The 25323-nt window shown below is 64.1% G+C and overlaps 1 protein-coding gene across 15 annotated transcripts in view; it reads left to right on the top strand.

Annotated features, from left to right (window-relative positions):
• The first annotated feature begins 4789 nt into the window (after positions 1-4789).
• MEGF6 (multiple EGF like domains 6) overlaps positions 4790-25323 on the top strand; it is an 86380-nt gene continuing 65846 nt past the window's right edge. For 12 of the 15 annotated variants that reach the window (XR_014805097.1, XM_084958905.1, XM_084958903.1 and 9 more), the window contains exons 1-4: positions 4790-5151; positions 9889-10023; positions 15071-15180; positions 22550-22654. Coding sequence is in view for 14 of the 15 variants with exons in the window: in XM_084958905.1 (XP_084815031.1) it covers positions 5036-5151; positions 9889-10023; positions 15071-15180; positions 22550-22654 (466 nt within the window). In the remaining variant the exon portion in view is untranslated. The remainder of the gene's footprint in view (positions 5152-9888; positions 10024-15070; positions 15181-22549; positions 22655-25323) is intronic. The other 3 variants (XM_021095213.2, XM_084958899.1, XM_084958909.1) reach the window with 2 other exon arrangements.

The following is a 25323-nucleotide window of genomic DNA, read 5'->3' as shown; positions in this document are numbered from 1 at the left end:
AGCGCAGAGCAGCTTGCGGGGAGCACCTGCGGGGAGAGGGCGCATTTAAGGGCGAGACAAAGATTATATTCGCCAACCGCGGGGCAGGCAGGAGGATGTGAGGTCCCAGCGGAGAAGCTGAGTTCTTTTCAATTTCCAGAGGCTGTGGGTGAGCGTTTTACCAGATCCACGGATCCCACCTTGACATTTGCTTCTGATGGAGTGAGGGATGGAGGAGCCAGGCGCCAGGCACTGGCCAAAGGGAGCCCCAAGGGTGGGACCTCAGAGATGCGGGGGCTCGGGGTGCAGAGCCGAGAGACTATTCACCTTCCAGACTCACCTCGCAGAGACGGCTGCCTTCTGGGCGCAGCCTCTCCCTCCCACAGGGAGCCAGGCAGGGACTCAGCCATCCCAGGGCTGCGCCCCAGGCTGGACAGCACTTGGTGGCTATGGTGTCCCCAGGGACCATCTAAGAACAGGCATGTGGTGTAAGGTACAGACCACCCTTGACTTTTGACTTTGGTGGGTCTCTTTTGACAAAGAAACCCCCCTTCCAGCAGACGGTGGGGGCGGGAGTCTTGGGAGAAGAGCTTCCAGACCTCTGGGCTTTAAGGAACAAGAGCAGGCTGTGGGGATGAGGGATGGGAGGCTGAGCTGTTCCCATGGTAACTCCCGTAACACTCTGCCCTGGACCCGATGGTCTCTTTTTGCCCCCATGTGCCGCCCACCTCACTGGGCCCAGGTGCCCCCAGTGCCCTGTCACCGCCAGCGGGAGCCGCAGTCCCAGTGAAACGGTGGGACTGGGGGAAGGTCTGGCCGCCTGGAAGTACTTCTCTTGGGTGAGCAGTTTCAAGGGGACGCCAGGGGACATCAGATTGGGTTTGTGGCCAGGGGGCCTTGGAGAGGACATTGCCTGGGATGGGGGGTGTCTGTCCTGGTTCAGGTCAGCATGGCAGTCAAGGGTGCAAGACGGGGGACACATGTTGCTTTGTTTCCAAGAAACACAAGGGCGGCACCATGGAAAGTGTGTCCAGCAGCAAAGCCCTACGTGGCTCCCAGACTCGACTTCTGGGGGGCCTCTTTCTGCCCTGAGGGTGATGCTGCTGAGACGCCGGGTGGGAGGGCCCTCTGCCCCCCCACCCCATGCACATCCACCTCCTCTCTGGGCCCAGCGGGCTGGCGCTGGTCCACCGTGTCACAGCTCGTCTGAGTGTCCTGTACTTGCTGAGAAATGCCCACGGGTGGGGTGGTTGGACCCACAGAAGCCTGCTCTTTCCAGGTCTGGAGGCCGGAAGCCTGGGATGACATTGTGGGCAGGTGGGCTCCTTCCAGGGCTCTGGGGAGCATCTGTCCTCTGTCCCGGCTTCTCTCCCGGCTGCCAGTGATCACGGCCAGTCTCTGGCAGCCCTTGGCTGTGGGCACTTCCCTCCCTTCCTGCCTCTGTGGCCACATGGCTGCTCCCGTGTCTCCATGTGTCTCAAATCTTTTCCTCTTGTCAGGACACCTGCTGTTGGGTAGAGGCCCACCCCAAGTCCGGGACGACTTCACCCCCACATCCTTAGCTTTGTGACGTCTGCGGAGACCCTTTTTGCAACTCTGGTTGCATCGCAGGTCCCGGGGTGGTGGTGGGGTGGGTGGCAGCTGGGACTTAGACAACTTTTGGGAGACAGCTCCACCCCGTACGCTGTGGTACCCAGCACCTGGCAGGGGCACAAGAGGGGGTGTTTTCTGCTCTCAGGGCGGGCAGGTCTGTAACCCCTTCTTGGTGCTGCCCCCAGGGAAGGGAGGGAGGGCTGCAGGGGGCACAGTCCAGGCCTGTCCGTCCCTGAGCAGGAGTTGCACTTGCTGACCAGCCTAACCAGCACATCGGATCAGGGGCTCGGGGGGAACTGGCTTCAGGGGTGACGCTCTGCTCTCCCGGGTTCACCCCATGGGCGGAGGCACAGAGAGGCACTTGGCCTCCTCCTGGGTCGCACAGCAGAGGGGACCCAACCGCGGCGTCTGCTCCGGAATCTCCGTCCACCTACCCCTCTCCGCCCCGTGCCATGTCTGTGTGGATGGCTCCTTTGATGTCAGTTTCTCTTTAGGGTCAAGTCAGGAGGTTTAGAGATGGAGTCCAGAACCAGAGCCTGAGGCCTCCCCGTCCAGCTGGCAGAGCATCTGGTGTAGACTCAGGACTTCCCCCGGGAGCTTCTACATGCTGTGGGCGCGGCCAAAAAAAAAAATTTGTTTGAGTTAAATCCGCTTATAAAAGTGTATTAAAGACAAATACATTGTTTTGTTACTTGCGACAAATGTAAAATCTAAGCACCCCCTCCTGTGGCATGGTGGTTGCTTGTGCAGAACACACTAGAATTTAAAGGTCAGATGCTTGGGGAGTTCCTGTCGTGGCTCAATGGTTAACAAATCCGACTAGGAACCATGAGATTGCAGGTTCAATCCCCGGCCTTGCTCGGTGGGTTAAGGATCTGGTGTTGCCGTGAGCTATGGTGTAGGTTGCAGACACGGCTCGGATCCCGTGTTGCCATGGCTCTGGCGTAGGCCAGCAGCTGAAGCTCTGATTTGACCCCTAGCCTGGGAACCTCTATATGCCGCTGGAGCGGCCCTAGAAAAGGCAAAAAGACCAGGAAAAAAAAAAAAAAAAAAGGTCAGATGCTTGATAGATCCCACATCCCAGGGCTCAGGCTGGGGAGGAGCAGGTGGGGGTGCCAGGGGACCATGAGGGGCAGCAGACACTTCTCCTGGGCCGGAGTGGGTTGGGGGGAGGCTTTGCTTGGAGAGGTGACCTCCATGCTGTGGGACATTTGTCCTCACCCGAGCCTGAGCCCTCTCAGGCATGGGGGTGTGTGGCAGGGGGCCTGTCACCCTAGTTCTGCCTGCCTACCTGTCACCTGCTTTAGGATCACCCACCTGAAGGATGAACTTGGTGCTGGGGACAGCGGGCTGGGTGGAGGTTGATAACTGTGAGGCTGCCAATACTGTTTCTGCGCTTCCAAACTGGGGGGAGGCTGGAATGTGTGCACAGGTCTTTTTTTTTTTTTTTTTTTTTTTTGCCTTTTTTAGGGCCGCACCCGCAGCCTGTGGAGGTTATGGAGGTTCCCAGGCTAGGGGTCGAATCAGAGCTATAGCCGCCAACCTACAGGATCTGAGCCATGTCTGCAACCTACACCACAGCTCACAACACCAGATGCTTAACCCACCGAGCGAGGCCTGGGACCGAACCAGAAATCTCAGATTCATTTCTGCTGTGCCACAGTGGGAACTCCCCCCACCCTTTTTTAAAAACGAGCAAAATAGCTTTTTATGTTACTTTTCTTAGAGAGGGCCCCCTTTTTATGTGGTTTAGGCACTGCCATACCTGGATCTCCACCCCCCCCCCCCAGCAGCCTCCATTCTATCCCTTGGAATCTGCTCAAATTCTTTCTTTCTTCTTCCAAGCCTGGAGAATGTTCTGAAAGGGATGCAGCCCCTCAGCCCAGGTGGGGGTCCGGGTGGGAGTCCCTGGAGAAGCTGGTGAGCATTTCAGGGTACCCCTCACTCACTGGCACCCATTCAGTGCCAAGTGCAGCTCTGGACTGAAGGGGGTCAGGTCAGGTGCAAAGATGAGCAGCGGGTGGGGAGCTCTGTGATGGGGGGGGGGGGACGCGAACCCAGGGCAGGCCCATGCTCACGGGCACTCACGCAGGCTCTCTTAAGGTGGGCTCTTGGGAGACCAGGCCTGGGGGAGCCCAGGAGGACCAGGGCCTGGCCAGGGGCCCAGGGGCAAGATCGAGCTGGGAAACACACAGGTTCAAGTGGGCATCATTCCGAAACCCCTGGGGTTTCAGAAGGCAGTGGAATCACCCTGCTGTGGACTGGATTGTTCCTGCACGTTCAGACGCCCTACCCCCAGTGTGACTGTATTTGGAGATGGGCCTTTAAGGAGGTGACCAAGGTTTAAGGAGGTCCTAAGGGGGGGGGGGGGCTGACCCTACAGGTAGATCCGGTGCCTCCTAAGAGGAGGAGGCCCCAGAGCTGTCAGGCCTGCTCCATCCCCAGCCCGCCCGCGGCCCCCTCCCTTACACAGCAGGAGGCAGCCTCTGCGGGCCAGGAAGAGGCCTCCCAGGATCCCCAGTCAGCGTCTTGCCCTTGAATGCTGGCTCCAGAACTGTGAGAAGCGAATGTCTGGCGTTTGTTGACTGGGACGCCCCCTGAGGGGCCATCAGACTTGCCGGACCTCCGTCTGCTGTTCGGGATCCAGAGCTTTTTCTAGATTTACAGGCAGCCGGTAGGAGTTTAAGGGAAGGTCCTCAGGGTCAGACCGCGGTGTTCAGGTCCCAGATCTGCAGACTCGGGGATGCTGGTTGCCCTCCGACCTCAGGTCCCCATCTGTGCTGCAGGGTGGCAGCAGGGCCGGCCTGACCGAGACCCTCCCCCGCACCCCCGCATTAGGATGACGGGGTCTGGAGTCCGGCGTCGGCGTCGCGGAGGACTGCCTTTGCACGGGGAGGGGCGTGATCTCTGGTGCCCCGGCCCTTTGTCACTTGGGTCGCACTGGACCTGGGACTTTCAGTCTGAGGGGAGCGGGGTGCGTGAACGTGCAGCTGGGGGTGAAGACCCAACTGCGGCTGTGGTTGGGGTTGGGCGCGGAGGAGGGGCCGGGCTGGGGGTGGAGAGTCTGGGAGGGACCTGCTGTGGGCCCGGGTCGGCCCGGGGGCGTGTCGGGGCTGTGGGCGGGGTCTGGGCCGGTCCCGGGTTCAGCTGTGGGCGGAGTCGGAGCAGGGGGCGTGGCGGAGGCGGGCCGGGCTCTGCCGCGCGGGGCTAGGCGCGCACTGGGCTCCCCGCGCAGGGGCGGGTGTCTGGCGGGTCGCCCCCAAACGCGCAGGACGCCGCGCTGGCCGAACCTTCCGCACCTGCTGCCACCTCGGGCTTGGCAGGACCCCGCGCGGCACCTGTGGCTGCGCCCCGTGCGCTCCCCGGGCCATGGCGCACGTGGAGGCGGCGGCTCCGAGGGCCCGCCTGGGCGGCCTGTGAGCTGGGGACCGGAGGAGGGACCCGGCGCGGCGCCGCGGGCAAGATGCCTTTCCTTCCGGAGGCGGGGGCGGCGGGGCGCGCGGTGGCCCTGGCCCTGGTGCTGCTGCTCCCCGCCGTGCCAGCGGGCGCCGGCGCCCGGCTCCGCCTGCAGCCCAACATGTGAGTAACGGGAGCGGGAGGGCTGGCGCGACGTCCGGAGCCGCGGAGCCCTGGGCGGCTCTTTCCCCCGGGGCCCCGAGAACAGGGGGCTCTTTGCCTTAACTGGGAGGGAGAAATGGAGAGCAGGGTCGCGCTTGGGTCTGGGTGCGCTTCCGTGGCAGGGCCACCCTGCCGCCCCCTTTCCTCTGCTCCTCTGCCTTAACTCCGTGTCGTGGGTTTGCACAGGGAGGCGGGATCTGCCCTCGGCGGAGGTGAGGGAATCTGGGCAGGTCTGGCGGGGGAGCTTGGAGACGGCAGAAAGGAAGCAGCCCGTGCCCACTTCCTTCCTTCCATCCAAAGCCTGTCTCCCGGGGCCTGGGGGCCTGTGTGCAGACCCAGGCTGCTTGCACTTGTTTGGGGCAGGGAGATAGAAGGAATTGAGCTCCAGAATGGGCAGGAAGAGAGGGTCAGGGAGGCAGCCGAGAGGCCTTTAGTCTTGAAAGTTGATTCCCCAACGGGCAGTTTAGCGGTCTCTCTTAAACAGCAAATCGATCCTTGTGTTGGTCTCAGAAGAAAACTGGTGCGAAATGAGCCCTTCTGGAGGAGGAGGGGCCGGGGAGAGCCTGCCGGCAGGGTGCTGAGCCAGGGCCTGCAGAGCTGGGAAAGGCTGCAGGGGGGGCTGCAGGGGGGCAGCAAGGGGCCCAGGCCGGGTTGGAGTTTCCTCTGCAGGGCCCCCCCAGAGGGCTCGGTGCACCTGGCTGTACAGGCGGAAAGGACAGGCCTCCAGCAGAGCTGGGGAGGGGGCAGGCCCACGCCCCCAGGGCCTCACCCTGGGTCTTGCTTTACTCCAAGAAGGAGGGTTTCCTTGTGGCCTTTTGGAAGGAGCGCGGTCTGGGGCCCATGTCCCAACTCTCTCTGACTTCTGGACGTGGGTCTTTGCTGCGATCTCAGTGAGTTTACTTTTTCCGAGGAAAGCTGTGGTCTCAGAAGGGATTATTGTGGTGGCTTTCGGCTGCTCAGCCGGCTGGCTTTTCACATGGTTTGCTCAGGACTTGCAGAGGCCCAAGCCCCTGGGGAAGCCCGGGGTGCTGGTCAGACGGACAGCGGATCAGATGATGGTGACCGAGGGCTCTGCTCTTAAGTGGGTGCTTCCATCCCGTTGCCCTTGGGGAGCCCGCTGGTCGCACTTCCCTGGCCCCGGGGAGTGAGCTGTTCTGTGAGGTCTGCTTGCTCACCTCGAGCTCTGGGAGGCCACTAGCCAGCCTGGGGAAGGCTTTGCGCCCCCAAGCTGCTGGTGGAGGTGGGTCTTCCCGGGGCCTCCCCCCTTTAAGTCCTTCAAGGCCCCACCCACACCTCCTCCTGGGGATCCTTCTGCCCCGCAGGGGGCCTGTGCCCCTCTTTCTCATCAGAGGCACAGCCACTCCATTCTCAGATGTCCCCCTGGGGTTGAGTTCCCTGCCACCTGCATGCACACTCAGTCCTGTCTTGGGCATCTGGCACCTGCCGGGACCTGCAGTGGCCACCTGGGGGGCTGCTGGCTGAAGGAGTGGGGCGCGCTTGGCCATGGGACCCAGGAGAAACCTTTCTACCGGGCCTCCCGCAGCTTGTTCTGAGCAGAAAGGAGGCAGGAGCTGGGGGGCTTCTGGAGGGGCTGGAATTGGCCCTTTGCTCCTCACCTCCCAGAGGGGCACGCGTGCGGGGGGTGGGGGGGTGCCCAAGAGCAGCGAGGGTCCCAGAAAGTGCCTTGTCCTGGAAGGCCCGTCCCCTGTGCCACTCTTCCCTTCACAGGCTGGTTGAAAACCTCCACGGTGGGCCTCTCGGGGGGCCGAGAGGGACGTGCCCTAAGGCCACCCCCACCCCCCGCAGACTGGCAGCCCTGAGGGTCTGGGGGCCTGTGTGGACCTGCGGAGTGACGTGGTTCCTGCTGGCCGACGTGTCTAGATTCCAAACCAGCAAACGCTTATTTACTGCTTACTTCATGTCTCTGAAGGGAGCTTCTGCTGCCGAGGAAGGGTGCTGCTCTTTCTCCCCGGGGCCCGGACTGCCTGCTGACCGCGCGCAGGCTGGTCAAGGCTGCCGTCTGGCTGAGGCAACAGTGTCTGGGGACAGGGAGCTCCCACCCAACTCCGCCCAAGGCTGCATGGTTCGGACCGGACTCACAGCATGGCTTTTCCTGGGGCTGGGGTCCCCTCTGGGCAGCTCTGTTGGGCAAATGCTTGGTGCCTCAGAGAGGGACAGGCCCTCCAAGCTCATGTCCTGTCTTGCATGGAACTCGTGGACCCACCGGCCCTGAGGGCTGGACGGCCCCCATTCGCCAAGGCTGAGGCTGAGGCTTCTCTGGCCATTCGGGAGGTCCCTGCTCACCAGTCAGGGAGCCTGAGAGCGGAAGGGGACTTGCAGCAGTTTGCAGGCAGCCTCTCCTCACCCTTGGGCTTGAGGCTGCGAGGGGCGGAGGGAAGGGACGGGGGGAGAGGACGCCTGTGGCCACCTGCCTCGTGGCGGGCCCTGCATTTGGTGCCGCACCCGTGCCTGGCACTGCAATCATTGTCCCTTTGTCTGGGGTGGGCACCCAGGTGTCCAGAAGTGATCTGTCCCAGTCACGGCATCTTGGGCCCCCAGGGCTGGACCTGGGCTCATCCCAGCCCAGAGCTCGGAGTGCTTGCTGCTCAAACGGGGCCTGTACAAGCAGACGTGCTGGGGGTGTTTCTCAGCTCCCAGCCCCCAGTCCTGGACGAGGTGGTGCGTGCAGCCCCACGGCCCAGGCTGCCCCATCCTCCCCCCTCACCCAGGGCCCAGGAGGCGCCCACCCTGGAGGGGTGCCTCTCACGGCCGCTGTCGCCCCGGCTCCAGTCGAGGCCCCCAGGCTCCAGGAGCCCTGCTGTGTTCCTCCACCCAGGCCGTGTTCCCTTTGTAGCTGGGGGAGTGCCTTCCTTCACCCCAGATGGGCTGCAGGTCCAGCCTCAGGAACAGAGGGGCCTGAAGAGTCACCGTGCCGGCAGGAGCCTTTACTGAGCGCTGCTCTGGCCTCTGCCTCTGCTCTTTGTTCAGTTCTTGCCTTCCCGCCCCCACCCCACTTCCTCCGTCCGTCCCTCCAAATGGAAAAGCCAGCTATGCTTGCTCTTTCGCTCCAGCTCAGCTCACTCGCTCGAGGTGCCGGAAACTCTCTTTAATCGCCCGGGTCTGGGGCTCAGGGGCAGTTTGCAGGGAAGTGGAGAGAGCGGTTCAGCCAGAGGGAAGCCTGCTGTCCAGGAGCCAGGCGGCCCTGAGGCCCCGGGGCGGGGGCCTCCTCCAGGGCCAGAGTCACGCAGGTGCCTTGGGGGCGGGGACAGGCAGGGAGAGTGACCAGAGCAGAGGGGGGACCGAAGGCTGCTGTGGGGCCTCGCCGTCGTCATGGTGCTGGTCAGCGGAGGATTGAGGGGGGTTGGGACGGGAGGGGGACCCTTTAAGGAGAGGGCACCTCCCCCGACCCCCGGGTTTTCTGCCACTCCCAACCTTCCAAGCTCCATGTGGGGCATTTCTCCTCCTGCTGACCCGATGGCCAGACCGCTGCCCTGCCGCTCAGGCAGCCGCCACCCGCGCCCTACCCTGTTGAAGGGTCCCGTGGTCTGTGGCATCCCCTCCCCGAGGCCCTGACGCTGGCCTCTTGCGGGCTGAGCCAGTCGGTCATAGGAATGGTGCTGACATCCCAGGGGGTATGGGGCCCTGTGACCCAGAAAGACGGGGACTTTCTCTGAGCCAGGAGTGTGCCAGGTTCCGGATGCTCATGATCTCAGGCCAGGAGCCAAGGGGACCTGCTGCCCCCTTTATAGATGTTGCAGCGGCAGCTCGGAGAGGGCCAGTGACTTTCTTCAGGCTGCAAAATGGGCCCCAGGCCTGGGGTGTCGGTTCCAGAGCCTGTGTTTGTACCTGCCTTCCGAGTGTGTCACCTCCATCCTCTGACAGTGACAGAGCACTCACAGGCTGCCCACGGCACAGGGGCTGTTTCAGGCTCAGGCTGGGTCCTGCAGCTGGGGACCTTAGAGGCCATCGGGCCTAAGCCCTCCCCGCGGCCCCCAGCGGGAGGAGAGCCAAGACTTGGGGTTGCTGGGCCCAGGTGGGGGTGAGCATTTGGAGCAGAAAGGATGCAGCACCTGCAGCGGTTCACTTGGGCCTGAGCTCGGTTCGCAAATGGCAGTTTCTCCTGGGCCTGTTCCTGCCAGGCCGGCCACGGCCGCGGCCACAAGCTTACCTGCATGGCTCACGGGAGCCTTTTCTGAGCATGCTCAGTGAGCGCTCTCCACAACCTTCAAGGCTGGTGCTGTGGCTCCTCTCACCTCTTAGGTGAGCCTGAGGTGCATGGGTGTCCCCTCACTGTATCTCGTGCTTGTGCCCAGCTCGGGGCACTTCTGAGGCAGGGAGGGCCGGACTGGAGAAATCCAGGGTCAGAGCCACGCGGATGGGAGGTCGAGTGATCATTGTTCCCAGAGACCGGCCCCCCCGGCCCCCTGTTCGAGGAGCAGGGGTCTCTGTGTTGTGGGACAATGGTAGGGACCCCCTGTGTGGCACGGTCCAAGCTACGGGGAGGCTTAGACACAGCCTGGTGCATCCTTTCTTTCCCCCTGGGCACCCGTGCCCTTGAACCCAGGCCTGCTGCAGACATGGGGTGGGCATGGGGCTGAGTGCCCTGCTGTGGAGCCTGGGTGGCTGGACCCCTGAGGGCGAGCCCGCAGGACGGGTTGTGTTGGTGACGGGGCGCTGACCGTCTGTCCTCTGTCCCAGGCCGCACGTGTGTGCCGAGCAGGAGCTGACCCTGGTGGGCCGCCGCCAGCCCTGCGTGCGGGCCTTCAGCCGTGTGGTGCCAGTGTGGAAGCCGGGTTGCGGGCAGCAGGCCTGGTGCATCAGCCACGAGCGCAGGTACGTGCCTGGGTCCCGGTCCCGTGTGGGAGTCGGGGCTCTGCTCGCACCCAGAGCAGCCTTGCCCGCCAAGGCGGGGGGGTGGCCTGGTAGGGGCTGTCCTAGTCTCAGGGCCACTGGCAGGTCCCCACTGAAGCCCCACATCTGAGGTGGAGGCTTCCGACACCGCCCTGGAGGTGTTCCCAGACTGACCGCTCCTGCTCAGCGGCCACCCTCGGCCTTTGTCGGGGGAGGGGGCTTCCAGGGGGAGGAGGGGACGCCATGGGGGAGCCAGCGGGGACCCTACAGGAGGGATGCCCGCCACACAGGAGGGGAAAGCGGGGTGCCTAGCCTGCCGTGGTCCTGGCTGGAGACGGCTGTGGCCTGACCCCGGGCCGCGGGGAGCCGGTGTTGCTCAAGAGTACATTTCAAAATCAGACGGAGGGAGTGCCCGTGCATACCTTTCCTCTTTTCGCAGACCCAGGGTTGGGACTCTGCCCGATGCCAAAGCTGGGGTGGGGGAGCTCCGGGGGGAGGAGGGGCTTCGTGGTGGGAGGGGGCGGGGCCGGGTCTCTGATGGGCCGGGCGGGGTGTCCAGCCTCTCAGGTCTTCAGGTTCTGACCCTGGGGGGCTGGCCCCCAGGAGCAGGGGCAGCCTTCGTTTTAAAGGATTGTCTGGTTTCCGGGTTGCGTGTGTGCAGAGTGGGGAGAAGGGGCAGTGAGGGTTGGGGGTGGGCTTGGGGCTAAGTGTCAGCCCCCGGCAATTCCCCGCCCCCCGCCCCCGCCCCCGGGGACTCGCCGTGTCTGGAGGATTTGGGCTGTGGAAGGAGAGCTGTGGACGGGGCTCTGGCGCGAGCAGGGGTGGCAGGACGGTCCCTTGACCACTAGGGTGTCTGTAGGGTGAGGCTGGCTGTGGGGCCGAGAATAGGGGTGTTCCCTCATTTCCCAGAGCCCTGCATCTTGCAGGCTGCCCTCCTGGCCTCCGGTGCCTGGAGAAGGTGGGCCTGCAGGCGGGGGATCGGGTCCCATCAGCACATCCCACCCCTGGCAGCTTGTGGTGAAAGGATGCTCCTTTGGAAGCAGCCAGAAGCCCTGTCCCCCGGCGGGAGAGGAGGGTGGGCGGTGTGCCAGGAGGCCCTGGGACTGGCCTGGGCAGGGCGGGGGCTCCTCTTCCCAGTGGCGCGTGCAGCCACGGTGGGGGTCTGTGTTCCGGGTCGCGGTCTCCTGGGAGGGCTCAGGAGGGGCTCAGGCTTTCCTCTCCTGGCACCACCCAGCTTGGGAGTCTGGGACCCTCCCTTCTAAACTGCAGTGCTGCCTCAGGGTCCCCAGGGCGCAGTTTGGGTCCCTGGCCCTGGCTGGAGCCAGGGTCCCCTTCCTCGGCTGCAGGTGGGCAAGGTCCCCTCACCACCTTGATGCCCATGGCAGTCACTGTCCTGCGGGGCCTCCCAGGATCGGTGCCAAGTGTGTGAGAGTCCCAGCCTCATTTCCTTTCTGGAGGGCTCCTGGCCCTGTCAGTGCGTCATGTCCCCGCCCACCTGCCTGTGACTGAGCCCACCGTGCCAGCCGTGGAAACTTCCCGAAGGCCTTGTGCCCCCGGCCCTCTGGCGGCTGTCGATGCTGTGGCCTGCCCTGAGGGGATTTTCGTTGCTGACTCACTCCTGTTCCTCCTTCAAGGCCCTGCAGAGGCCCTGGCTTCCTTGTGGAGCCCGCCCAGAGCCCCCGCCCTCCCTGTCCCTCTGCCGGTCCAGGTCCAGTCCCCTGGGCCATGCACTCCTGCCAGCTGATCGGAGGCGTGTCTACCATCCTGACCCAAAGTCTTGGAGCTGTGTCTCTGCCCGAGTCCCGGGTGCCTGTGAGCAAGTGGGGCTGGTGAGGCCCCAGCATCCTGCAGGCTCTGGGCGCGCAGGTGCGCCGTGCCCGGCCCCCTTCTGCCTCCATCGCCCATGCCTGCCGCCGACGCTTGGATGGGGAGGCCAGCCGTCCACTCACTCACACCAGCCAGAGGGCCGAGGAGCTGCGGGTGAGGGGATGCAAGCTCTGCCCCCACCTCCCCCAGCCCCTCCAGCCCCCCCAGTTCAGGGCCACTCTCTGTCCCCAGGACAGATGGGAGGACCCTTCCTCTCTTGAGCTCCCGGGGCAGTCAGCACAGGCTCCAGCCCAGGCTGACTCTAGGGTGAGAATCCATCTGAGCCTCCGTTTCCCCTCCTCACAGCGGGCAAATCAGGCCTGGGTTGCCGCTGGGGGAGGATCAGGTGACATCCACGGACCAGGCCACATGCGTGGCTTCTACATGGTGGCCGTATTTCCCCTGCACAGTGACTCTGTTTCTATTTTCGGGCTGGCGGGCCTGCTGTGTGGCCCTGGTAGGGTTGTGGGGTGACGCGGGGGCTCTCCTGGCCAAGAACAGGTGAGGCTGTGACAATGCCTGAGAAGCTGGATAAGGGCATCCAGGGGTCTTGCTGCCGGTCTCCCCCCAGCTGGCATGTGCCCAGCACAGTGGCCAGCACGGGCTGCCTGAGGGTGGGGGGCAGGAAGGAAGGAGGGGGGAGTAGGAGAGGAAGATGCTGGGAGCAGAGGGCCCACGCGGGGCCCTCCCACCAGCCCCTCCGACGTCCCGCCTGGGCTCCGAGGGGGCCGCCCCAGGTGGAGGAGGGGGCACTAGCCCAGTCATGGCCACCCTGGCCCTGCGGGAACCAGCTCCTGTCTGTGGCCGGGCGCGTGTGCCCTGTCCCCTATGGGGTATTGCATATGAGCTGCAGGGGATGAGGGCTGCAGGCTGACCGGCTGTCTTTGAAGACAAGTGGTCACTAGCTTCAGGGGACACTGGGGAGGGTGGCGGGTGGGCCCAGTGGGCCCCGTCCTCCTGGTGACCGGGGAGAGCAGCACGTAGTCCCGGGCGAGGTAAATATTTACGAGGACGGGCCCAGACATTGTCCGCCGCTGTGGTCGGACTCCCTCCAGGCAAGCGGTTTCATGTCCTGCCAAGGTGGCATTTTGCAGTCCCCTCTCCTCCCAGCTGCGCGTCCGCAGTGCACGCGCACGCGCTCACGCTTCGGGAAGTGGCCCTGGTGTGTGGGAGGGACCCAGGTCCCCTCCAGCAACTGCTGCTGCAGACCGCAGCCCAGCCCTCCTGCAGCCCCCAGGGCCTCAAGGGCCCTTGACCCAATCGCCGCTGGCCAGGCCCCGGGCCACCCGTCCTACCGACAGCCGCGGGCTGGGCTGCTGTGCCTGCAGCCGCAGGGGCTTGGGGCCACCCCTCCTCCCCTTCTCTTATTCCTGTCCCTCTGCGTCCCTCCTGCCCCCAGCATCCCCACGAGCAGGCCTGTGCTGAGCACGGTCCTGTGTGCGTTTGCTGTTGCTGCTGTAACAGATGTTGACACACGGGCCGCTTAGGACAACAGGGCTTCGCTCTCTCCCAGCCTGGAGGCTGGAGGCTGAGATCCAGGTGCGGGCAGGGGCTTCCTTGTGGAGTCTCCGAGGCAGTGCCAGGCCTCCCCCCGCCCCCACTGTCCTTGGTGGTCCACAGCTGTGGCTGTCCATCCCCTGACCTCTGCCTCTGGGTGGCCTCTCCCTGTCTGCGTCCATGGCTCCCTCTTATAAGGTCACCAGTCGGGGGGCCACTAACCCAGTATGAACGACCTCATTCCTGAACAACCTTGACCGCATCTGCCAAGAGCCTGTTCCCGAGTGAGGCCGTGTTCGCCAGGTCCAGGGCGGGCGCGATTTGGGGGACGCTGCCTGGCCAGCGTGAGCAGTGAGAGACCGGGGGTCGGGCCGGGGGGCAGTTAGCTGTCCCCCTCCCTGACCATCACCAGATGGCGTGGAGGGGGTGGGGGGGGCTCCCGGGGAGGGCTGGCAGGGGTGTCGGGTGGATCCTTGGGCTCTCGTAACCATCCCCTTGAAGAAGCAGAGACAGGGCTCTCTTTTCTGGAAGGGCTGCAGGAGCCCTGGGGTCGGGATGCAGCTGGACGAGGAGTGGGGGTGGGCGCAGTCTGATGAGACTGGTAGGACCGAGGACCCTGCACCCGCCACCCGGGCTTCTGCTCCAGGTTCATGGCTGCGGGCGACCAGGTTCATGGTCGCTAACTGCTCCACCAAGACTGCCCAGACTGGGGGCTGGTGATGCCAGGAAAGGCTGGGGCTGGATAGGCAGAGGGTGACCCTGCGTGGCGGGACTTCCAGATGCGTTGTGGTGCAGGTGGCGAGGGGGGGGCAGTCTTGGATTTGGGGAGGGGACAGACAGGAGGCCCTTTCCCTTTTGGGTGAGGCTGGTCTCTCTCTGGCATGGGCACCACCTTCCTGGAGCTACTCCCTGTGCCAGGCCCCACACAGCTGGCTGCCTGCTTCCAGCTCCCAGGCGGGGCTCTACCTCTCTCTGCTCAGCCTTGGTGAGGCCGCACCTGTCCCATCAGAACCAGAATCAGCCTTGGACCCAGACCACTCCAGGTCACCCTCCTCCAGGAAGCCCTCCTGCCTGCTCCCTTCTGACCTTACTGTCAAGTGCTGTGCACACCCAGGCCATCTTGCTACTGCCACAGATGCTTCCCCCATCAGCCTGTCTCCCCCCTCCCCCACTCAGCCCTGCAGCCCTCCCTGGGGGAAGGGGGCCCCTCCTCGTGGATGCTCAGGATGGGCCTGCTGCCCGCCTCCTTGGGACATTGGCGGGCTAAGAGCCTGGGGCATGGCCTTCCCAGGGCTAGGCACCTTGGCCCACGAGGCTCCTTCTTGCCCCCAGGCTGGACACTCTGAGTCTGACCCCAGAGCCTTGCGGACTGGCCTGGGGAGGAGAGCCGTGTGCAGGGCTGACGCCTGTCCTGCTACCAACTCAGAGCTGGGATCCCTGCGGGACTGGAGAAGGGACGGGTGGTGTGTTCCCAGTTGCTGGTGGCTGTGCCCCCTCCCCCCACCCCCACGGTGCGGCTCCTCCTCCCTCCCCACCCTGTGAAATGGGAATGGGGGCTGGAGGGTCAGTCTGGGGACCAGGTACCTTGAGAGCCGAGCGCCGTCGGTGGAAATGCCTTGAGCCTGGTCCCTTGACGCGGTCACGCTCTCATCTCCTTCTCTCCTAGAACCGTCTACTACTCAGGCTACCGCCAGGTGTACGCTGTGGAGGCCCAGACCGTGTTCAGGTGCTGCCCGGGGTGGAGCCAGCAGCCCGGGGACCAGGGCTGCCTCTCCCGTGAGTACCCGCCCGCCCCCCACCCCCCACCCTCCCATCTGGTCTGTTGATGCTGCTTGATGCTCCTGGGCTGCTGCCCTTGGCGAAAACTTCTCACAGCTTGGGGCTGCTCCCCAGCCAGTCTGCTCGCCAGGGGCTGTTTATTTTTTTATTTGTTTATCTTTTTGCCTTTTCTAGGGCCGCTCCCGCGGCACATGGAGATTCTCAGGCTAGGGGTCTAATCGGAGCTGTAGCAGCTGTCCTACACCACAGCCACAGCAACGTGGGATCCAAGCCGCATCTGTGACCTACACCACAGCTCACACAACGCCGGATCCTTAACCCACTGAGCAAGGCCAGGTATCAAACCCACAACCTCATGGTTCCTAGTTGGATTCGTTAACCACTGTGCCACGACGGGAACTCTGCCAGGGGCTGTTTAAACAATGGAGGAGAAGGGACTGCGGGCCCTCTAGTGTGATGTTGGTGGGGGGAGCCGCCGAAAGAGAGGGTTGGGGCTGGTGGGGGCACTGAGCCGAGGGCGGGGGTGCCTGCCTCTGTTGATGCCGGGGAGGGGTCTGGGGGCCATGTGTGGTTGTTGGTTGGCTCAGACACCCTGCACTTGGTCTGGGGCCAGTGTCGTGGAGCAGAACCCCTCGCCCGCCTGCCCGGCGTGCCCACGGCCCCTGCTCTCTGGGTCCTTCTCTTCGTTCCTGCTCCATCTGGCCTCTTGCTGGCACCTGGGCCTCAGTCTCCCCATCTGCTGAATGGCGCGTCAACTGTTGCCTCCTTCAAAGAGGGAGGTTCTGATGGACGCGAGCGGGAGGGAGGGCAGCCCCCAGCATGGGCACAGGCCACGGGCAGGTGGCGGCAGCCTCTGTTCCAGACAGAGACTGGGGCTCCGAGGGTGGGGCTGGGATCGGGTTCGACCCTAGCAGCCAGTTGAAGCCTTTGCTTTGTAAAAGGAATGGGGGACGGCTTGGAGTCCAGCTACGGGGGGTTTGGGAAGGGTTCCTGGCCTGTGGGCATGGGCACAGCTGGGTGTGGGCACACGTGGGCATGGGCACAGGTGGGCCTGCAAGCCAAGCTGGGCAGGAGGAGGCAGCCCCCCGCCACCCACCCGGAGGTCACCTTCCTGACCAGCGCAGTCAGTGTGTTACGTGACAGTGAGAGGTGGGGGTGGCCGGGGTCACAGCTCCCACCTCGGGGGTAGCTGCAGGTGGGCTGTCCTGTGACTGGGATGTGACTGGACCTCAGGGGTCTTGTCCCAGCCTGTCCTCTGGCCAGGGGGCGCTGATAAACGGGCCACAGACGTTGAAAGGGGGAAAGCGGAGGATGTGGCGATGGGATGTTTGTCCAGGAGCGGAAATGAGTAACTCTCCCCAGGAAGGGGGTGGCGGAGAGGACGAGGACGTGCCCTGGAGGGACGACGCCGGCCAGCGGGCCCGGGGCGGGGCGCGGCCAGCCCCGACGGCTGCCCTTCTCTGCGATCAGAGCACTGAGCCACATGGAGAGCAAGTGGGGTCCAGGCCTGCGTCCCCCCCCGGGTTATGGTGGAGAGCGAGGCCCCTCCTGCCCTGGGGGAGGGGACGGGGCAGTGTCCCCACGATTACCATCCTCGTTGCACCCATGGACTGCGGTCTGGTGACCCTTGGTGTTACCTCTGCCTTGGAGTGGCCTTCTCAGAGTTCGCGCTGGGGGAGCAGGAGGGCCAAGGACCGGCCAGAGACCCCCTGGGGGAGACGAGTCCCAGAGCTGGTTTTTTGGGGATGGGTGACCAGCGTGGGGGCAGGGCCACAGCACCAGGCCCGATAGTCCCTTCCTGGGCTGGCAGGCCTGTCCTGTGGTTCTGCTTGGGCCTGAACCGGGACAGTCCCGGGGCTCTGCCCCCTCCTGGCTGGCCAGCAGGAGCGGGGATCGGCTGCAGGGCTCAGCAGGCGGGGCCCGAACCAGACCAGGACCGCAGAACCGGCCCTGGGGTTTCTCATCACCGGAAGGGGTCTTGGCTGGGACCCTCCCCAGGCAGCCCGGGCCTTGCGGCTGAGGGAAATGGGGGGGCCTCGCTGCTGGGCCAGGCCCTGGGGGTCCAGGTTGTCATATCCGCTGGGAGACACAGGACATGGTTCCCATGTGTATCCTGAACTTGAGGCTTTGGCTTTCTTGGTTGTTTGTTTTTAAAAATTCACTTTTAGGGCAGGATTGACTTATTTATGTACCTGGCTTTTATCTGTTTGTTTTCATTAGCTGGACAAGCCCTGTGATCTGGCCTCTGGGGACACTCACTTGTCCCCCCAGAGTCTGGGTCGCCAGCATGTGAAGGGGAGGGGGTAGGGTTCGCACAGGGCAGGTGTGAGCCTGGGACCCTGCCCCCAGGGGCAGCCAGGGTGCCAGCCCCGGCCCAATGCTTCCTTCATTCCTGCTTTCGCTCTTTCACTTGTTCGTTTTTTGTTCAGCTGACCCCGAGCGCTGGGGATTCATGGGGGCAGTGGGGGGGCACCACCTGCCTGTGGGGCGCTCAGGTCTGTCGGGAGGCTGGGGGTCAGCAGATGCTGAAGTGACACCGATGTGAGGAGGGTGTGACCGGGAGCCCAGAGCTAAGGGGTGTTGGTGTGAGGACGGCCAGGCCAGGCCAGGCCAGCCAGGTGGGGCTGCGGTGTGCGGGGAGCTAGCTGGAGCCCAAGCAGATGGAAGAGGGGGGCAGGGGGGAGAGAATTGGGCGGCCAGGGGTCCTTCTGCTGCTGCCTCCGCCGAGCCCCTGGGGTCACTCTGCCTGTCTCCGTTCAGCTGGTTTCCCAGCTCCTGAGGGACCAGAACCTTCCGGAAGCTGGCTCCGACTCCTTTGTGCATTCGCACCCGGGGCTCTTGCAGGTAAACTGGAACAGGTGCAGGTTGTATCAGGCACCTGTATTGGGGTGGGGGTCTCAGGTCCCAACAGGTGCTGGAGCCCCTAGCCCCTGGAGACTCCTGCCTCTGGTGATCTGGTGAGAGTCTGGGTGGCCACCTTGGGCCCCATCCCAGCAGCGTGCCAACAGGCGACAGGCCTGCAGACCGGCTCAGCGTCCTCTGAGATCCCGAACCATGGGAGAGCATGGTGACCAGGCGAGGGGCAGAGGGCCCCTGGGTCTGCCCCCGGCTTCGCCTCCACCCTCCCTGCTTCTCACCCTCTGACCCTCTCCTCATGTCCCCCCATCCTCCCAGCCGTCCCCAGCACCCTCCCCCCTCCCCAGACCAGGCTCTCTGCAGCCAGGGGCCAGGCTGGGCAGGGCCCTTGAACGCCACCCCGCTGGTCCTGCCCTTGCCCCTCTCCGCTGGCTGTGGTAAAATGTCACTTGGATGTGACCTGGGGCAATGTGGGGCCCCTGCGGTGGATGGAGGAATGAGGAGAATGCGGAACACCTGTGCAGGAAGCTGGCGGGGTGTTGGGACTCCCCGAGACTCATGCGGCAGCCTGTGTGGCCGGGAGGTGACCGAAAAGAAAGGGCGCTGGCTAGGCGGGGGCCTGATGACCGGGGCCTCCCTTGATGACACCGGTGCCCCCCGGGCAGCTGGGCTCCGGCCCCTTCTGCTCTTGGGCTGCCCGTCCTCCTGCTCAGTGGCTTTATGAATCTATGTCCGGCCCAGTCAGGTGGCAGGTTTTGCCTGGACCTTCTTGATGTTTCAGCCGTACTCACCCTGGGTCTGGCTCCCTGTTATCAGAGCGGGGGTCCTGCAAGCACAGAGGAGGTGCCTGGATGGAGTGGATCAAACCCCAGGCCCCGAGAGGGAATGGGTGCTGGCAAGACCGTCTCAGACTCCGCGTGGGCTGGGCTCAGTCTATCTGAGGCTGCAGGATGGAGAGACGGCTCGAGGAGGGGCGGGGGGCTGCACCAGCTCCGTGGGATTCGAAGGGCCCTGGGAAAGGGATGCTGTGGTCCAGAGTTGGGGGAGGGGGCTGCACCAGCTCCCTGGGATGTGAAGAACTCTGGGAAAGGGATGCTGTGGTCCAGGAAGCTCTATAGAGCGCAGTAAAGTAGGTTCTGTTTTTGCAGGACTTTATTATGCTGATGTGCACTGCAGGTTCCTCACGCTGACTGTGCAGTGTTTTCCAAACCAACCCTTTCTTTCAAAGGGAGGAAAGAAAAGCCAAAAAGTCGAAATGATAAAGCATGTGGGGGCGGCATGGAGACCACCCATTTGGACTCACGCCTGTGAAGGGCCGATGGGGTGCCTGGCACTGTGCTTGGGCGTGGGGTGGGGTATGAGCAGAGGCTGGCCTGTCCCGTTCCCGTGGAAGTCGCGTCCTGTGGCAGAGGGAGAGGAAGGGAGGACCGAATATGTGCCGTGAGTGGGACGCGCTGCAGAGCATGAGGCGGGAGGGGCTGCTGGCTTAGATGGGGTCCCGGAGGCCTCTCCGTTCAGGGCGTCGTGTGGCCTGTGTGACCTGAGTGGTGGGCCTTGCTGGGACGGGAACTCCAGAGCAGAAGAAAGGGGAGGTTTGGGGCCATGTGGACTGGGAAGGGCTGAGCCGTGGTCCCCGCCCAGGAGCCCAGGCCGCTGGTCGCTGCCCTGGATCTGGGTACCATGTGCCTGCAGCCTCGGCATCTAGCGCAGAGCCCTGGGATGAGGCCTGGGCTTGGTGCCCCTGCGTCCTGCTCGGCAGGTCTCCTCCGAGGTCCGGTGATGCTGGGCCGGGCTGGCGGGGATGTGGGGGAAGGAGCGGCAGGACCTCTGGGGAGCATCGCCCCCGTGTCCCCGCCTCTGCCCTTCACTTTTCCGTTCTGACTCCCGGCAGCCCCCGCCCCCTGCGTGGGAATTTGCAGAGCTGGCCTCCTGGCTCTCCTGCCTGCGGCATGGCCACGAATGCCCCCGAGGTTGCTGGGGGAGGGGCACAGTCACATCCAGACTCGCCTGGCCCCATGCCCATGCACACTTGTGCACCCGGACTGCTGCCCATCCAGATGAGCTGATCACACACAGCCTCACACACACACGTGTGCACACGCACCGCACCTGCTCACATGTGCACTCACATGTGTGTTCACGCAGGTGATCACACATGTTCCCGATTGCACATGTATGTGTACACACACATGTGCACAGGCTCACACTCCCATGGGTATGCAGACACCCCCACGTGTGCCCTCACTGGGGCTACGATGCAGTGGGGGGCACAGGGGATGGGACGTAGAAGTGCCACTGTCACCCGGAACCTGGAGCAATGGAGTGAGTGCCCGGTGGAGCTGGGTCCAGGCCTGACCCTTCTGGAAGGTTCTGGGTGCATGGTCCCCTCCCTGCTGACTGCCTGCGGGAAGGTGGGCATGGTGGGGCCGGGAAGAAGGCTGCCCTGCCCACTCTGCTCTGCAGGGGTCCTGCAGCCCTGGATGGGCCTGGAGGGGTGGTGGGCTTCAGCAGTCGTCATCAGGGTCCGTGGCCTCTTGGCCTCCTGCTTCTCTATTGACCAGACACGGTCTCCCGGAGTTGGTGTGGCCTGAGTGTGCCCAGAGCTGCCTCCATGCAGGGGCTCTGCAGCTGGGCCTGACTCTGGGCAGAGGGAGTCTCCCCCTCCATCTCCTGGGACCCACCTGTGGGTGCTGGGAGCCAGCCTGGGGCGCGCGGAGCCTCTGTGCCCAGTGTGGAGCTGATGAGACTCCGGCAGCGACGGTCCTGTGGGGAAGTTGGGAGGGGCTGTGGGATCCGGGCCCCTGGCCCTCAGCCAGTGCTGAGTGGAAGGTCAGCAGGTTTTGGGGGTGGGAACAGGGTCAGGGGGACGAGGCAGGAGGGCTGAGGGCCCGCTCTGTCCCCTGACTCCCGGGGAAGTGGCCTCCCTCCCTTAGCCACTGCCGGCCTGGGGTGGCACCGTGGTTCCCATGCCCGCCTGAACACCGGCAGCCCTTATCAGTGCTGGGGTGGAGCTCAGGAAGCACTGCCCGTGGGCCGCCCTGGCCATCAAGACGGGCACCACCCGTGAGAACCAGACCTAGAGCAGAGCCAGCCCGCCCTGCGGGGTCTCTGGGCACCTTGGAGAGGTGCCTGGGAACTTGCTCCAAGAAGCACATGGGGTGACCTTGGTGTGTGTTCATAGCCTGTGGGTGGGTGGCTTGGCAGGCTGGACAAAGGTGGCAGCTTGGGTCCGAGAGGGGACCTGACGATGCAGAGGGCTGGGGCCCACCTGCGGGGAGAGGAGGATGCAGGCAGGGTGCAGCCGCTGGGGCCCCTGGGCTGGGCATTAACATGGGCTGGAGGCTCCTGGAGGGCAGGTCCCCGCCTGGCACCTGCTCCCCGCTAGGGGGCCGGCCTGTCTTGGTGGTTTGGGGCTGGAGGGCTTTCTGATGAGGCAAACCTCCTTAAGATGTGAAACATAAACACAGCCAGCTTCTCTTTCTCCACAAAATTGCACGAGTCAACAGGTCTCTGGCATCAGCAGTTGGAAGCCTGGTGCATGGTCTGGGTTGGTCCTGCGCCCGGACTGACCTGCGCCGGTTCCAGGGTCACCACGTGCTTCCTCCCTGCCCCCCTGCGGCACCTGCTCAGTCCCCAGCCCCCCACTCCCACCGAATTTCCAAAACATCCTCAGTGTGTGAATGAGCATCAGCTGGGCCCCTTGCACGGTGGCCTGAGGGGACGGATCCTTTCAAGACGGGGACAGTGGCCTGGCTTCCTGTGAAGAACCCATGTCTCCCCCCTGCCCCAGGTTCCTGACTCCAGGCGCTAAGTCGGAAAGTCCTGGGCCTGGTCCCTCTTCACCGGCTGTGTGACCTGGGGCCACCTACTACCCGTCTTTGAGCGCCCGTTTCCTCATCAGACACAGCACCCGGTCCAGGGGGCTGCTGGGACCATGTGCCTGGCCAGCACCCCTCTCCTCAGGCTCTCCCACCCTCTGAGCCTCTTTCCCTGCTCCTGGCAGGAAGGCCATCAGTGACACAGAAGCTGGCCGAAGCCCTGGGTCACACTGGGCTCTGGGCATGCAGGCCACTGTTCAGAGCAGCCACTCACCCAGCGAGCACCCTTGCAGCCTAAAGACTCAGGGCCTGGTGTTTGGGGTCAGGGGATGGGGCGCCGCCCGCCTGCCCTGGCCTTGCTCTCCCCCGGGGGGTGCTGTGAGGGTGGCGGCTGCAGGATTAGTGCTGAAGCCCCCAGGACGCATGCAGCCCAGCCTGGGGTGGGGACCTTGCTGGGATGGGCTGGGACTGGACCTGCCCTTCCCACCCCGGGCCCCTGCCTCCACGCTGGCCTGGTGCTGGGAGAGGGCGCTCAGGAGCCCTAGGGCCCACGGGCAGTGGGTTCAGGAGTAAAAGCCTGAGGCCTCACCTTTTAGGGAGACTCTACAGGGGTATCCAGGGACTTTGTGCCCTGGCGGTGGGCTGGTGGTGCCCCCGGCCCTGCCCCTCCTCACCCACCTCTCCCTCCACAGCTGAATGCAGCTCCAGCCTCTGCTTTAACGGCGGCCGCTGCGCACCCAACCCCGCCCAGCCGTGCCACTGTCCCCGAGGCTTCCAGGGTCCCCGCTGTCAGCACGGTGAGTGGAGCCCTTGGCCCTGTAGAGGGGTCTTCGTCGTTTGGGGGTCTCCCCACTCCCTGCAGCCCAGCTGAGGTTGTTGGAAGGAGGAGTCCACCCTGAGACCCCCTTTCTCAGCAGGGTCTGCACCTTGTCATCTCAGAGCCTGCCCTGTCCAATAGCACCCTCTGGGGGGGCCGGGGGGAGCCGGGTAGGGATGGGCCGGGGTCCTGGGCCGAAGGGAAGTAGCCTGTCCCATGGGTCTCCGAGCTGCAGGGCCACCTGCCAGAGGCTCCCGCGTCCTCCACGTTGAAAGTTTGGGGATGTCGGGGGTCCCACCCGAGGAGACCTCACACACCTGCAGACAGAAGCCTGACACACTGACCATCCAGCTTCAGACCCATTGTGTGCGGGTGCTGGGGTGCGGATGGGCTTGAAGCATGGGCTGCGGATGGTGATAGGAATTTTATAAAGAAAAGTGCAGACAGGAGTTCCCGTCGTGGCTCAGCGGTAACGAACCTGACTAGTATCCATGAGGACGTGGGTTCGATCCCTGGCCTTGCTTGGTGGATTAAGGATCCAGCGTTGCTGTGAGCTGTGGCGTAGGTCTCAGACACGGCTCGGATCCTGTGTCGCTGTGGTTGTGGTGTCAGCTAGCGGCTATGGCTCCGATTGGAGCCCTGGCCTGGGACCCTCCATGTGCCTTGGGTGCAGCCCTAAAAAGAAAAAGAAGGTGCAGACAAATGCGTGAGAAGTTATCAGAGCTCGCGGACAGGGCTCCTCATTTATTCGCATGAGGGGAAGGCATGGGTTTTCCCCCGTGTGAGCTTTCTCTGCTTTGACCTGAGTTCCTTCTCCTGGCGCGTAGCTTGCGGGGTCCTGCTGGAACCGGGCACAGGGCCGTGGCTGCCGTTGAAATGCAACACTCTGGGCGGTTTCTGGTGCTTTGAACTTGCCTCTGGTCCGGCGCGGGGGCCTCTCCCAGGTGGATGTCGGGACGGACATCCTGCAAGATCCGCTTTAAGGTCCGATGCCCGCAGGCAGCTGGAGGAAAACCAGGGAATTGTGGCGAATCGAGGTCCCCAATTGTGGAGGGGACCCCAGCCCTCCTGCTTGTCCCTGGCTTTCGCATGCGTGCCCCCCGCCCCAGAGTGAGGGTCCCCGGGTTCTGAGCTGGGCGCTGGCACTCAGGGTGCCGATGGTGTTGGGAAGTGTATGGCGCCTCTGACCGCTCATTGAAGCCTCCTGTGGTCCAGAAGGTTCTGTGCTTCCTGGGCTCTGGGCCATAGAGTGAAGACGCCAGGTGCTAGGGGTCCTGGCCCCTGCCCAGTACCATCCAGGCTCCAAGTCTCAGCCAAGTCTCCTCGTGGCTTTAGACCCCAGCCCCTCTGTGGGCTGGACAGAGGTGACCCCAGCCAGGTCGACGCAGGCTGGGGCCCAGGCTGGGATGCAGGGTCTGGCTGCCAGGCTTTGCCCCTTCTCAGGGGTCTGTAATGATGGCCGTGGGTGGGTGCGAGAAAGACTGGACTTCACTCTGGCTCAGAAATACTGGGCTATGAAGTTCCCATTGGGGCTTGGCAGAAACAAACCTGAGTAGTATCCTTGAAGACGCAGGTTCAATCCCTGGCCTCGCTCAGTGGGTTAAGGATCCGGCGTTGCCGTGATCTGCGGTGTAGGTCGCAGATCTGGCTCAGATTCTGCATTGCTGTGGTTCTGGCGTAGTCGGCAGCTGCAGCTCCCATTTGACCCCTAGCCTGGGAACCTCCACATGCCACAGGTGTGGCCCTAAAAAAAAAAGAGAGAGAGAAGTACTGGGCTGTGTGGGCAGGGGTGGGAGGGACTTCCTGTTCTGAGTCCCTGCGGCCCCAGGAGGGCGGCGAGGAGGTGGCCTGTCCTTGGTCTTGTCCTCCTGGGAGAAGCCAGGACACCTGCCCCCTCAGGGCCAGCCTTGCTCTTGTCCCCACCTCCTATGTCTTGCTCTCAGCCACCAGCCCCCTACTTGGCCTCTTCCAGGCGCCCAGCTCCGAGCTCCCCTGGCAGGTGCTCCCTTTGTACTGAGAAGACCCCTCTCTCCATGAGACCCCAACACTTAGCCTCCTGGGTCCCAAGGGTTCGAGGGCGTGCAGGGGTGGGGCGGGAGGGCAGGGCATCCAGCCGGAGGGGGCCTAGGGCAGTACCAGCTTGTGGGCTCAGAGACCCACACTCGCTGCTCCTGGTGGGGTGGGGGCTGTGACCCCAGGCTCAGGCTTACCAGCCTCTTAGGGTCTGGCATCCAGGCTTGGCTTTCTTCCAGGGCAGCCCTGCTCCTCACTCACTGTGGGGACGGCCTCTCGGGGTGGCAGCTCCTGCCTGTCCCTTGCCGCATGTCACCCCCAAATCCTCACCTCATCTGCTTTGTGGAAGAGGAAACCAGGGTGGACAGAGAGGCCGGGTGGCTGCTGACCACTCAGCAGAGCTGGGGCTGGAAGCGCGGTCTGGCCCCATGAGCACCTGGAAGCTTCCGGGCGCGCCTTCGCTGGCGTGGTGCCAGGCCATGGTCGGGGTGGGGGAGGTGGAGCCCTGCTGAGTGTCTGCCCCCGGGAACAGGGCCCATGACCAGCCTGTGGCCCTTCAGGGTTGGAGGGCTTCTGGCAGAAGGGGCCTTCAGGGGGCATGGACAGAGCTGGAGGGCGCTGCTGAGCCTCCTCTTA

Source organism: Sus scrofa, chromosome 6, assembly GCF_054392235.1.
Source record: "Sus scrofa isolate SSC_HxYL_T2T_F1_AM1 chromosome 6, Sscrofa_HxYL_maternal_Yorkshire_Landrace_v2.0, whole genome shotgun sequence".
NCBI lineage: Eukaryota > Metazoa > Chordata > Mammalia > Artiodactyla > Suidae > Sus > Sus scrofa.
The sequence above is the reverse complement of the archived record's forward strand: the minus strand, read 5'-3'. Positions and strand labels throughout refer to the sequence as shown.